Below are 14,912 nucleotides of genomic sequence, written 5' to 3'. Positions count from 1 at the left end.
ACCGGAGGGGAGCAGATCAGAAACCCTTGACTTTGGAAGGGGGCTAAACTGGGTATAAAGTGTTTATGTGTAAAATATTTGAATAGCGTAGCCTTAAATTTTATTGATTGATTGTATCTTGTTTAACGTTCCTCTCGATAATTTTTTAATTCATATGGAGATGTAACCAAGACTGGTAAAGGGCTGCAAAATTTAGGTCTTTGTTCGACGTAACGGTCATTGAGCAGTGAGGGTTCTTTAGTGTGCCATACCTACTGTGACACGGGACATCCGTTTTTAAGGCCATCTCCGAGGACCCGTGACATTCACACCTGATGCCGAGCGTTTGGCGATGGAATTGTCACTACCTGTTTTAACGACCTAGGTCTGTCGCGGCCGGGATTCGAACCCCGACCGTCCGCATACAGGGCGAACAGTCTACCTCTAGACCACTGCGGCGGTGGTAATGCTATTGATACTAAATTCTGATTATAGATATTTAAAAAGAGCAGGTGTCCTTTACCAAAACTGTAAATTTCATGATCGAAGGAAGGGTTTTAGTTCCAGGTGGGACCAAAATTATTATAGTGACCATTGTTTTTAACAACACCATATAAAGTTTATATTGCAACATGTTGAAAAGTTTCAAGACATTGTTTCCCATCCTTACAGAAAATGTATTATTTAGTTGTGCGAAAAGAAAGAATAACGCATTGACTTTTTTTTAAACTGTGTTCTTGCTCATTAACATTACAGATATAATTCATGAAGTCAGCTTAACGTTTTTCAGGACTTTAATTTTTTTTAAATATATATTTTCAGATAATTCAAGTGACTATTCATCAGCAACAGCATGGACACCACGGGCGTTGATATAACATAATTATACACAACTACAGAAAAAATTCTGACATTCCTTGTTTTAATTGATAGCACAACAGTTCACTTCTGGTCGCCCACCATGATTTGGGCTGTTGTTTATTTTTTTCTATCCAGCTCGTTACAGTTCTACAACAATTCCTTATACAGTAAAACACGATTATAGCGATCACACTTATAACGAATTCACGCAAATCTATTGAATACAACGAAATTTGGTTATAACGAAGTTCTTGCTAGCTGCCCTGGAAGTTCGCTACAACCGTTGTTGTTACAATAGATCTTATCGCATGTTTAACCTAGTCTATACCGTACATATCCCATTTGCTCTCACCATCAATAAGAAACGGAGCATTACACCATCCGCACGTTAAATTAACCCAGTGTACCAACTCGGAGAATTCCGAAAGTTCCATTACTTTCTTTTCGAGGGCATACTCCACTTCATCGATTACTCTTTTAAGCTTTCCTTTATATATTTCCGTCCCTATGAACGCTACAGCTCGTGTTCGCAAACAAGAGATGTCTAAGGTTAGTGAATTCTTCTCTTTACACTTCAAAAGAGGAAAAGCTAGATTATAGGAGTGTGTGATGGCGTTTATGAGGTAGCGTGCGGCGCAGGCTGGAACGACTTGGAACATGCTACATTTTCTCTGTTGTTTGATGTACATTACAGTGGGGATGCTTAGATTTGATAAGTACCTGAGTGACTGGAGACGTAGTGTCAGGTACACAATGAAATAAACATCCGACAATAAAAGCGATAAGTTTTCATGATCTGTACCAGAAAGTTTGGTACACAGGATGGAGTAATTTAAATCGATTACGGAGAAAATCTCTCTCCTATCAGTGTGGCGAACAATGACTCCCAAGATGTCTCCTTTCATGATAGCGAGTTTCTGTCTTACGTCTAAAATCACCTGTACTTTTATGTGTTGAATCATGTTTCTCTGTGGAATGAAATAATTTGGTAAACATTCGTCTTCTAGGAAGGTCTCCAGTCTTTTAACAAGTTTGTGTATGCATTGGAATAAGTTGTCTGGCGTCCATGTTTTTAGTGGAAGGTTTTCTAAGACCCAAAAGAAAACGTTTTTCAACATGTACGATGTTAAACATGGTTTATGCTCGTCAAATAAGTTTAGTTTGCAGATAGCCTTGAAGAAAACATACGCCCTTATCTGTGTAGTGGTGAGGCTCAGGAGCAGGATTCTCTCAGTTATTGCAAAAGAGATTCGCCATTCTAAATGAGCTTCGAAACTGAAAGGATGCCCTACTGGTACGAATCCACAACCCCCTTTTGTTGCTTTCTGGATCAGTTCAGATGACGGCCATCCGGAAGCCCTCGGACGTGACAGGAACTCTGTGGCCACGGACGGCCATGAAGACATCGACATACACAAGACGTAATCCAGGATATGTATCCCGAGCTCGTCTTCTGATGCACCGGCGAGTGCTGGACCATTGCGCTTGTATCCCTGCATGACAACGTATAATCCTGCGTTATCTATGGCAGTTTCGAGTTTTTCTTTCAACACCATTGGCAAAAGGTATTCTTTGGAATCTCTTGTTCTTGTGCGATTTATCACGCGCATTTTGACGTAACCGGGAAATGTGTTCTCCAACTTTAAGAAAGATCCATGCCCATCATCCTGACTTTGATTTTCTGTAACAATGACCCCTGTGAATTCAAAGACTACGTCTATATCAGTTTTGTTAACATAAGTCCTGTCCTCCCTAATCAGCGGAAGTGGTCGTTCTAGATACAGTCCGTCATGGGAACTCCCCAACATAACGATGTCCGAAATCCACAATTTCTTGGCGATCTCCTGCTTTTTGTTGGAGCAGACGACGGTTTCGCGGTTGTATAGAACTTCTGCACGGGACGCTGTGGACAGTTCCTCCAAATGTTCACTAATCCAATCCTGCTGCCTCTTGTCAGCCGCTAGCATTCTGACGTCATAAAAAGCATCTTGGTCAAGTATAATGCAGCTTAGTAATTTGTTCTCCATTTATTTCATACACGGTAAAACCCAGGAATAAAATCTGTAAAAAAAAATTAAGAACAAATGAATATCCATGTTATCTGAGAGCAAAGCATTCTTAATTTTTTCTTTTTTTAAATCCCGTTTTAGACACCCTGGTACATTTATTCCTCTTTAAAGATATCTCATAAATTTTATAAGATATTTTATAAAAGTTATAAGATATCTTCTAAAGTTTATGAGATATCTCACATCCTTTATAAAATATCTTTTAAATGATATGAGATATCTTATATATTTTTTCTTTATAAGATATCTTCTAAAACATATAAGATATCATATGTTTTATAAGATATCTCATAAACTTAATGAGATATCTTATATATTTTAAAGGATTTGTTATAAATGAAGTTTATGAGATATCTTATAAAAGATTAGTATAATAGTGCAACGTTTTACACGCCATAGTCCACAGCATGCAACACACAATGAAAAATAGTCGTGTTTTCAATTTGTTTTAACTTCAAACATAAACAATTGACAATGACAGGTACATGTATATGCTATTTCCGAACGTACAAAGAATGGAGGAGTAGGGAGAGGGGCATGGTTTCTATCCCTCACTCTGTGTTCCCCGTCTCCACATTCTGTTCTGTGAATGATCTTTTCATTTAAGATATATATATATATAGTTTTTCGGCGAGATGCCTCTTAATTATTTCTAACAGGGGCAATATTAGTAATCAAGATTTTTATTAACATTCATGGAGGCCGATACCCTCTTCCTGTTTGGAATATGATAATACCAAATAAATATATAGTCCGTATATGAATTTGCAGCATTTAATATGTAGGTGATTTATTTATGTAAATTTCACTGGCTGACGCCCTAAGGTTTTTTCCTTTCAAAAACTAAACTTGTTACATATGTATATCGTCGGTAGTCACTGTTACTGAGTCCGGTAGTACCTACCCTACCTCAAACCCTCGGTTTTTCATGAATATTTATGAAATGACGCAATAATTGTTTGACTAATCACAGTCACAATACCAGACTTCCGATATTTTAATGGCTGCGCCCACAACTAAAACGTACAATATTTGTTTACAAGTACACTGTAATAACGGACCAAATAACAGGAAGACTACAGATTCCTGTTTACAGAAGCAAGTAAAGTTTATTAGTATTTATTAAATGAAATTCTCATTAACAGCAGTGGTTACGCTTGTAAATTCTGTGTTAATAAACTTATCATATTCTCAAACTTGATGAAAAAATTCGGGGTAAAATGGGTGTGTTGAAATCTGAAAGACTAGAGTTGATCGGACAATTATCTTAAGAGAACGGTGTGGTTACGCATATTATTACACTGGTGAATTAGAAAAAAAGAAGCGTCCGTTAATTGCAACAGAAAAATAGTGTCCAATTTGTTCTCAATCGGCAATCCTTGGATTTTTCCGCTATGAGCACGCAATGACCTCCGAATGATTTTCTTTCCACCAAGCGGGACCTTCGAGTGGTTAGAGCATCGCGCTCAAAATCACACGGCCTCTCACCACTGGTCGGCGCGGGTTCGAATCTCGCTCGCGCCGGTAAGTGAGAAAGTTTCCCAGTTTACTTTCAGAAGGTCGGTGGTCTCTTCCCAGGTACATTGTATCTGGGTTCTCTCTTCCACCTATAAAAAACTGGACGCCACCACATAGCTGAAAAATTGTTAAGTGTGGCGGAAAACATCAATCAATCTTTCCACCAAAAAAGAAATCATGGAAGCTTACCGATTGGTTGACTAATGAACATGAATATTCATGAAGTCAAGATTTTTTTTTAATCATACAGCCACGACATTTGAAGTAGTGTAAACGGAGACAATAGGCGTGGCTTGCGACGATGAACTTATTAATGACAATAGTTTATTCTTACAAACTGACAAAATGTACAGTGCAGATAAACATTACACTAACATAGTTAAATACAGACAGGCCAGTTAAGCATAGTTGCATCTAACAGAACCGTTTGAAAATTACTATTGTAACTAATAAGTGCCTAGCTTGGGATTTTCATTGAGCTTATACATTTACATGTTGTAAATATGTTCTGTTTATCGCGAGACACTTCTATTACGTTTTTTTTTCCATATTAGAACTACACAATCGGTGAATCTTCTGCTCTTTTTGCTAAAGTTATTTGCATTTTCATATAAAGAACTTTTAAAAAAAAAAAAATTCAAACTGCCATGTTTATTGATTCTCATTAAGCCAAACAGCTGAGTTTCCTTTGCAATATGAATTTGAGATTTTACACTTGGAGTGTAATACACACGTGTTGATGAGTGTCGTGTATAATGTACTTGTGTACAAATTAACTCTGGAGTTTTATTTATCTATTTATTTATTCATTTATTTTAGTTGGTTTTTTAGGTTTACGTATCAACAAATAAAATAAAAAACTCACCCGCTGTTTTATATAATTTTTCTTAGCACAAGTTGTTTTAAATAGGAGTTGATGATTGTATGTGTTTTAACACAAATCAAGATATTTCATTCAAGTGAGAATTAAATGGATTAGAAAATGTGTATAGTGAAAAAAATTAGAAAATTTGTGTAGTGAAATAAATCAATGCCTCAAATTGTCAAATACATGCAGTCTAATTCTAATTTTACATCAGTTTCTATTTGCACGCTGACTGCAATAGCATGAATCAAAGAATAGTTATAAATGATGGTGTAGAAAATATTCCGTGATTCAAAGATACCAGAAAATAATCAATGATGGAATAAAAATAGTCTGCATACGATAGTGGTGATGACGAAGAAGTGAAGATAATGAACAGTCGACTAATTTCTTAATTTCTATAAAAAATACAAAATTAAGAGAAGGGCAAACATGGACCCCTGGGTATACCAGAGGTGGGATCAGCTGGCTGTGAGGAGTAAGCATCCCTATTGAACGGTCACACCCGCCATGAGCCCTATATCTTAATCTGGTAGTCAAGACCGGTTTAACAATCGGTATAAAATACTCCAGACAGCATTCGACCCAGTGATAGCTTGTATTTACAAATTACATCATTATAACGACCCTAGAATTTGCAAAATGATGTCTTTAAACGAGAGTGTTGAAATCCCGTTTCCTAACATTACGTTAGTTGATGACTGTGTAGAGGACAGTACAGAGGGAATTCATACTGCCTCGCTAGTGAGCTAGATTTCCTAGTGATGTGCTAGAGGCTCTCTCTGTAAAAAATTGATCACGCGAGTTAAGCAACGTCGAGCGTGTTCAGCCCTTGGATGGGTGACCTCTACACGTTACAAATGTATGTAAATTAACGTAAGTAGCTTACTTCCCCGTACAGTGAAAACTACTTAATCTGACACCTGTGTATTCCGTGTTACTGAGCATTCTGATTCTTATTTTCATTCTCTCTTTCATATTTCCATTGTTTTACACTGTTTAATGTTAAACATGGCTCCCATTGCATGTCGGATTAGACAGGTTTCATTGTTAAAGGAGCATGTGTGGACTGAAACCCATGGTTTGCAACGATGCACCTAGACGAGATCAAAATCGTTATGTGTGCTCTCTCTCTCTCTCTCTCTCTCTCTCTCTCTCTCTCTCTCTCCTTTCTTTCTTTTCTTTCGTTTGTTGTGTATGTGTATGTGAATAAATCAGCACATGGAACTTCCAAACGAGTTGTAATTAGAAAATAAAATTCCTTTTCGGAAGACTCCGGACAAAGCTGTATCTGGATTTTCGGAAGACTCCGGACAAAGCCGTGTCTGGATTTTCAGTAGACTCCCGACAAAGCCGTGTCTGGATTTTCGGAAGACTCCGGACAAAACCGTGTCTGGATTTTCGGAAGACTCCGGACAAATCTGGACAAAGCTGTATCTGGATTTTCGGAAGACTTCGGACAAAGCCGTGTCTGGATTTTCGAAAGACTCCGGACAAAGCCGTGTCTGGATTTTTGGAAGACTCCGGACAAAGCCGTGTCTTGATTATCGGAAGACTCCAGACAAAACCGTGTCTGCATTTTCGGAAGACTCCGGACAATGCCGTGTCTGGATTATCGGAAGACTACGGAAAAAGCCGTATCTGGATTTTCGGAAGACTCCGGATAAATCCGTGTCTGGATTTTTGGAAGACTCCGGACGAAGCCGTGTCTGGATCACGAGTCACTGCGTGCGGTTCTACAAAACTGAGGGACAGATCAAGTTCTGTAAAGTTTAGAAAATGTATGTCGCTATTGAATCTCATTACTAAGAGAAAGGAGGGAGAGTCAGACAGACAGACAAACAGATGAGGGTTACTTGCAGCTCGTGTCTGGGACAATGAACCTAGCTATATCTAGTTTATCATCCTTACATTTTTTATCATTATTAATTTCTGAATGTATTTCCAAGAAACTTTATAGATTACCGAGTATATACAAAGACCCGATAGTAGAGACACAGTTTTTACCCATTTTCAATCTGAAATACGAAATTAAACTACAGAAAACAAAATCAACATTAATTCCTTTACATTAGAATGAGTCAAAACGCAATACATAAAATACAAACTTACTCTACATAGAAACAGACGGGTCTTCTCTAATGATGAATCTCGTCAGTTATATAAGCGCAAATAAAGCATTAAAAAAAAGATAATTTGGATGCAAAGAATCAAATATTCCAAACCAGTTTCAAGAAACACACGGAAATTGTAATATAGAATATTCTATTTAAATCAGGAAACAATTGAAATTCAATACTCACTTTTGAAAAATAGCATTGATGTACTTTGATTTTCGTAAGAGCACTTAGGAGTTTTCAAAAAATGAAAATTATAAATGTATGAAATATTCATATTTTATGTTTCACTATTGGATGTTTCAGTTTAGAATAACAACAGAAGTTAAAATAAACCATTTCATAATCAGTATGTGTGTCTCAAAAGATCTTAAAATACAACATGCATATAGAAGTAGTTAAGAGAAAATAAAAATACGGACGTCACCCAAGTCGATGCTAGATCTATACAGGGAACCAACGGCGTTATTAAAAGTGATTGGACGAAGCTTAAAACCTGAAACATTATTCATTCCAAAATTAGATAGCAGCATGTGTACGTGAAAATTCTATTAATTTTACACCAGACTTTATGATTAAAATACCGGATGTTCCGGGACCCAGGTCCCCATCAGGGCGAACTGCATGGGGAAGCGGAATAACCGAAATATACACATACAATAATATTTGCAGCTGTAGCATATTCAAACCAAAACAACTTTAGTTTTTATCAATTAATTAATACATGTATTAGATCATGAGGTGCTCCTATAATTTACACACTGCCAGGGGGAGGGGGGTACTTGTAAAAATAGTAAATTCGTAAATTTATTTGAAAATGAATAAAAATGAAACGTTTTGATAACAGTAATCAAGACTTACTAGTATATTTATATCTTTTAAAAATCTTTTATTCAGAACTTTTATGCATGTTATCGAGAAGGAATCATTCTACAGAAACAATATAAAATGATTCATGTGGCCACATCTCAGATTGCAAAATTCAAATTCGGTTTCATGAGACGCGGTATAATAGTGATCACTACTACAGAAAGTATGACAGACAGACGGACAAACAGATGGAAAGAAAGACAGACATCGCCTGTCTGGACAATACCGTGGAGAACCAGTTTGTGGGTCTCGAGTCCAATCTTTCCTCCACAATCTCTAGCTTGTTCACCCAATATCATATACTTTAGGTTTTCATTTCAATCTACGAGCATTCAATACTTTTTTTTTCAATTCATGGTGTTATACTTCCTCAATCGCAGGTGACCACCAGGTGTCGCGACATGAGTTTGACCACTACTATACCCACATTTCGTATTCTAACTTTCGAAAGATGTTCATTAAAATATACTGGATTATATTCTTAGAATTACTAATATCTAAATATACGGATTTTTGTATGCTGATCCTATGAGATCGAGGCCGAAATGATTGTCACATTTTTTTCAAATTTGCAAAATATTTGATTAATTAATCCAACAAGTGAATAATGACAGTTATGGAATTGAAAAAAATGGTAGAGATAATCTCTCTCTCTCTCTCTCTTAGTCTCCAATATAATATAGCATTTTCAAACTACCTTCGCTGAGAAAAATGTACACTTTTGACTAATGATTTTGACATATCATTGTAACAGAGTATACAACAGGTAATAATTGTGTTGCATCAACAGTGATCATAGTTTCGTTCGCTTCCAAATTCGGTGTAACATAAAACAAGAGGCCCACAGGCCTTATCGGTAACCTGAGTATTAGTAAAAAGTATCACTTGACTAGTGCCAAGTGCTATGAAATCCAGGCCTGGAGGTTATAAAACTTTTACCGTACTCATACTCAGCCTTGTTTGTTTTTAGTACAACCCTGGGCAAGCTTCGAAACATACTCGAAAACTCTTGACCATGTACTCCATTTGCGTGTGAGGATGATTTTATAAAAGTTTTATACCCTTCACTTTTGATTATGAGTACGATTTGGAGCACGGAGTTTTGGATTTAAGTATGAATACGTGCCCAAAGAAGTTTTATAACATCCAAGCCTGTTCTGCATATCTAAGCTAAATTCTAATACTTGGTAACAGTAATCTCTAGTTTAGAATTATCGTTGATAATTTTTGTTTCATTTGTACTTATTTGATAAACTATAAAGTATCTGTGCTGAAATCAATAGAAATAAAATAGCTCTAGATTACAATTCTGCACACATTTTTTTTATTTTGTCTTTTTTATTTTCAGATAATTCAACTCATTATTCATCAGCAACAACATGGACACCACGAGCGTTGGTGTGAAATAATTTTACACAAATACAGAGAAAATTCGGACAATCCTTGTTTCAATTGATAACGCAACAGCTCTGTTCTGGTTGTCCGCTATGATTTTGTTTGGATTTTTTTCCATCCAGCTCGCGACAGTCCTGCAGCATTTAGATTCCATGTACAGTAAAACACGACTATAGCGAACACACTTATAACGAATTCACCCAAATCTATTGGATATAACATAATTCAGTTATAACGAACTGTTTCTGATAGCCCTGGAGGTTCGCTATTTTCGTGTTTTACAGCAGATTTAATCGCTTGTTTGAGCTAGTCTATATCGTACACAATCCATTTGCTCTGACCATCAATAAGGGGCGGGGCACCACACCATCAGCATGTTAAATCGACCCAGTCCAACAACTCGGAAAATTCCTGAAGTTCCATTACTTCCTTGCGGAGGGCGAATTCCTGATTATCGATTACACTTTTAAGCTTTCCTTTGTAAATTTCCGTTCCTATGAACGCTACAGCTCTTCTTCGCAAACAAGTGATGTCTAAGGTTAGTGAATTCTTCTCTTTACACTTCAAAAGAGGAAAAGCTAAATTATAGGAGTGTGTGATGGCGTTTATGAGGTAGCGTGCGGCACAGGCTGGAACGACTTGGAACATGCTACATTTTCTCTGTTGTTTGATGTACATTACAGTGGGGATGCTTAGATTTGATAAGTACCTGAGTGACTGGAGACGTAGTGTCAGGTACACAATGAAATAAAAAATGAAATCCAACAATAAAAGCGATAAGTTTTCATGATCTGTACCAGAAAGTTTGGTACACAGGCTGGAGTAATTAAAATCGATTACGGAGAAAATCTCTTTCCTATCAGTGTGGCGAACAATGACTCCCAAGATGTCTCCTTTCATGATAGCGAGTTTCTGTCTTACGTCTAAAATCACCTGTACTTTTATGTGTTGAATCATGTTTCTCTGTGGAATGAAATAATTTGGTAAACACCCGTCTTCTACGAAGGCCTCCAGTTGTTTAACAAGTTCGTGTATGCATTGGAATAAGTTGTCTGGCGTCCATGTTTTTAGTGGAAGGTTTTCTAAGACCCAAAAGAAAACGTTTTTCAACATGTACGATGTTAAACAGGGTTCATCCTCGTCAAATAAGTTTAGTTTGCAGATAGCCTTGAAGAAAACATACGCCCTTATCTGTGTAGTGGTGAGGCTCAGGAGAAGGATTTTTCTCAGTTATTGCAAAAGAGATTCGCCATTCTAAGTGCGCTTCAGAACTGAAAGGATGCCCTACTGGTACGAATCCACAACCCCCTTTTGTTGCTTTCTGGATCAGTTCAGATGACGGCCATCCGGAAGCCCTCGGACGTGACAGGAACTCTGTGGCCACGGACGGCCATGAAGACATCGACATACACACTACGTAATCCAGGATATGTATCCCGAGCTCGTCTTCTGATGCACCGGCGAGTGCTGGACCATCGCGCTTGTTTCCCTGCATGAACATAAATAACTTCATACTATTTATCGCAGTTTCCAGTTTCTCTCTCAATGTCATTGGCAAAAGGTATTCTTTAGAATCTCCTTCTTCTGTGCGATTTACCACGCGCATTTTGACGTAACAGGGAAATGTGTTCTCCAACATAAAGAAAGACCTCTGTCCTTCTCCCTGGCTTTCTGTAACAATGACCCCTGTGAATTCAAAGACTACCTCAATCAGCGGAAGTGGTCGCTCTAGATACAGTCCGTCATGGGAACTCCCCAACATAACAATGTCCGAAATCCACAATTTCTTGGCGATCTCCTGCTTTTTGTTCTAGCAGACGACGGTTTCGCGGTTGTATAGAATTTCTGCACGGGACGCTGTGGACAGGTCCTCCAAATATTCACTAATCCAATTCCGCTGCCTCTTGTCAGCCGCTAGCATTCTGACGTCATAAAAAAGCATCTTGGTCAAGTATAATGCAGCTTAGTAATTTGTTCTCCATTTATTTCATACACAGTTAAACCCGGGAATAGAATCTACAACAAAATTAAGAACAAATGAATATATATGTTATCTGAGAACAAAGCATTACAAAACATTCTTTCTTTTTGAATCCCTTTTCACACATTCTAGAGCTACTAATAAATAGAAAATCCAAAACCATGTAGCACACCTACATTAGCATGATGCTCCCAAACATGTGCAAAAAAAAATTAAAAAAATTTGGCCTCTTAGAATGAAAAAGAATTAAGAGAGAGATGGACAGATAACAACAATATACAATGGGTATGGCGTCGCAACCCCTCTATGGCTGAATGATTTTAAGGTAATTTTTTTTTCCATTTTGGGGTTTATTAAATCCTATTTTAACCCCTCCCCCTTTGAAATTTTTCTACATCCGTCTCGAGTATTTTCAAAGCTGAATTGAATGAAAGATTGTTGAAGGAACATAAAATAGCAAACATACCCAAAAATTTATATAATTTTTCATAACTAAAGTTGTTTTAAATACGAAATGATGATTGTATGCGTTTTAACACAAAACAAGGTAACTCATTCATAGTGAGAATTAAATGCATTAGAAAATTTGTTTAGTGAAAAAATCAATGCCTCCAATTATCAAATACATGCAATGTTATTGCTATTTTACATCAGTTTCTATTTGCAGGCTGACTGCAATAGTATGAATCAAAGAATAGTTATGAATGATGGTTTAGACAATATTCTGTGATTCAAAGATACCAGAAAATGATAAATGATGGATTAAAAACAGTCAGCATTCGATAACAAACAAGTGGAGATAACGAACAGTAATTCTAAAAAATACAAAATGAAGAGAAAGTCAAACATGGACCCCTGGACATACCGAGGTGGGATCAGGTGGCTGGAAGGAGTAAGCATCCCCTATTGACCGGTCACATCCGCTGTGAGCCCTATATCTTGATCAGGTAAACGAAGTAATCCGTAGTCAAAATCGGTATGTAAAGAACGGCTTAACAATCTGTGAAACACTCCAGACAGTATTCAATCCAGTGATAGCTTGTATTTAGTTGATGACTGTGTAGAGGACAGTAGAGAGGGAAAGTACACTGCCTCGCAAGTGAGCTAGCTTTCCTTGTAATGTGCTGGAGGCTCTCTCTTAAAAAATGATCACGCAAGTTAAGCAACGGTGAGCGTGTTCAGTCCTTGGATGGGTGACCTCTACACGTTACAAATATATGTAAATCCACGTACAGTGAAAACTACTTAATCTGACACCTGCTTAATCCGTTTTGCTAAGCATTCTGATTCTTATTTTCAATCTCTTTTTCATATTTCTGTTGTTTTACACTGTTTATTCCGATAGAAAATGTCTCGCATTGCATGTCAGATTAGACAGGTTTCATTGTTAAGGGAGCGTGTGTGGACTGAAACCCATGGTTTGCGACTGATGCATCTAGACGAGACCATGACAGTTGTGTGTGTGTGTGGTTTTTTTCTCTCTCTCTCTAGTTTGGTGAGAGAGAGAGAGAGAGAGAGAGAGAGAGAGAGAGAGAGAGAGAGAGAGAATAAATCAACAAATCAAAGCTGTGTCTGGATCACTGCTCAAGTTCTCTAAAGTGTATGCCGCTATTGAATCTCATTACTTGTAGGCCTATATGAAAACGTTATAGAAGACTCAAAGAATGTAACAATTTATGATCACAGCTGAAATATGAATGTAAAAAAATATACACTTAATACAAAACGACGATACATACGTACAGTGCCACAGGAGCGACAAAGACGACGTATTCACGTTTGGTTGAGGGAGTTATCTTTCTTGGAAACACGAACCCTTAGAATAGCCATCAGAGTTGAAAGAATTTTGATACCAACACAGGGATGATTCACATATGCTTGTCACGGACGGTTCCTCACTTTGATACTGTTATATCCAAAGGACCTGTGACCATGCCCCACAGTGGGGCGGCTAAACCAGGACCTTCAAAATATTCAATAATCAAACTTTAAAATGTTCTCAATTTTAAACCGAATTCCAAGTATCCGGCGTGGCTAAGTTAAATATACCCGCACGGAATACCCAAGTCTTTCAATACCAAAGTGCTTAATCATCCCTCAGAATGCATTTAAACACACGCCATTGACTACCCGTATTGCTATATAAAGCTTGGCAGTGTACACAATATACAATTGTGTGCAGTATAAAGAGAGAGAGAAGGAAGAGAGAGAGATACAGACAGACAGACAGACAGACAGACAGACACAGAGAGGGGGTTACTTGCAGCTCGTGTCTAGTTATTACTAGTTTCCCATTCTTACATTTTTTTTTATTATTATTATCAATTTCGTATTTCCAAGATATATATAAATTACCCAGAAAATACAAAGACACGATAGTACAGTAATAGTTTCACTCAAAGACACGATAGTACAGTAATAGTTTCACTCAAAGACACGATAGTACAGTAATAGTTTCACTCAAAGACACGATAGTACAGTAATAGTTTCACTCATTGATGTTTTCAATCTGAAATACTCTTTCTAAAGTCCCTATAGGTACACGAAATATATTTTATAAAGCCATAAAATGTATTAAAAAATAAATTATAATGTACTTTTTTAGGATCCATTATATATATCAAACTATATATAAATGAAAAGCATATTCTTTTAACAATTTAAAATTCAATAACGTCATGATACATATCAAATACCAGGTTAAACGAAATCAACATCAAAATTCTATATATCAAACTACGGAAAATAAAACCAAGATGAGAATTTCATAAATAAAGCACGTTTAGTAGTTGCACTAGCTGTTAAGAAAATCTTTCAATATCAAAAGGAGTTTTCCTTTATATGGCGAAGTAAAACAGAATCATCTTCCTTTAATTATCATGAATTATTTAACGAAACATGTCAAAAACGCAATATATAATTTAATACAAAATCCAGAAAATTTACTCTACATAGCTAACACTTTAGTCAAGGATGAATACACAAACTACGAGATCATTACCACTTGAAAAATCGGGAGAGATCTACACTGATTAGAGTTCAAGAGGTCAAATTAGTTCTTATTCATGTTACAGAGAAACAGGCGGATGATCTAGTCAATGTTTTTTTATCTTTATCATGGATGCGCCGGAGTTGTGAACACCATGCGTATGAATGCGTATGAATATTGATAATTATAGTAAGATCTATTTTAACGGCTCAGAATTCCGACAAATATGGAAGACGAATGTAACTATAAAAAAAAAAATGCTTCACGC

The 14,912-nt window shown here is 36.9% G+C and overlaps 1 protein-coding gene across 1 annotated transcript; it reads right to left on the bottom strand.

The window, feature by feature from the left end:
• Positions 1 to 755: 755 nt before the first annotated feature.
• Positions 756 to 7,447, bottom strand: LOC125657750 (uncharacterized). Its single transcript, XM_048888508.2, has 2 exons — positions 7,405 to 7,447; positions 756 to 2,901 (listed from the first exon to the last, which is right to left on the bottom strand). Exon 2 carries the CDS (start codon positions 2,865 to 2,867, stop codon positions 1,158 to 1,160), a length of 1,710 nt encoding a protein of 569 aa, XP_048744465.2. The 5' UTR covers positions 2,868 to 2,901; positions 7,405 to 7,447; the 3' UTR covers positions 756 to 1,157.
• Between the last annotated feature and the right edge of the window lie 7,465 nt (positions 7,448 to 14,912).

This window comes from Ostrea edulis, chromosome 9 (assembly GCF_947568905.1).
Source record: "Ostrea edulis chromosome 9, xbOstEdul1.1, whole genome shotgun sequence".
Taxonomy (NCBI): domain Eukaryota; kingdom Metazoa; phylum Mollusca; class Bivalvia; order Ostreida; family Ostreidae; genus Ostrea; species Ostrea edulis.
This window is presented reverse-complemented; position numbering and strand designations above follow the sequence as displayed.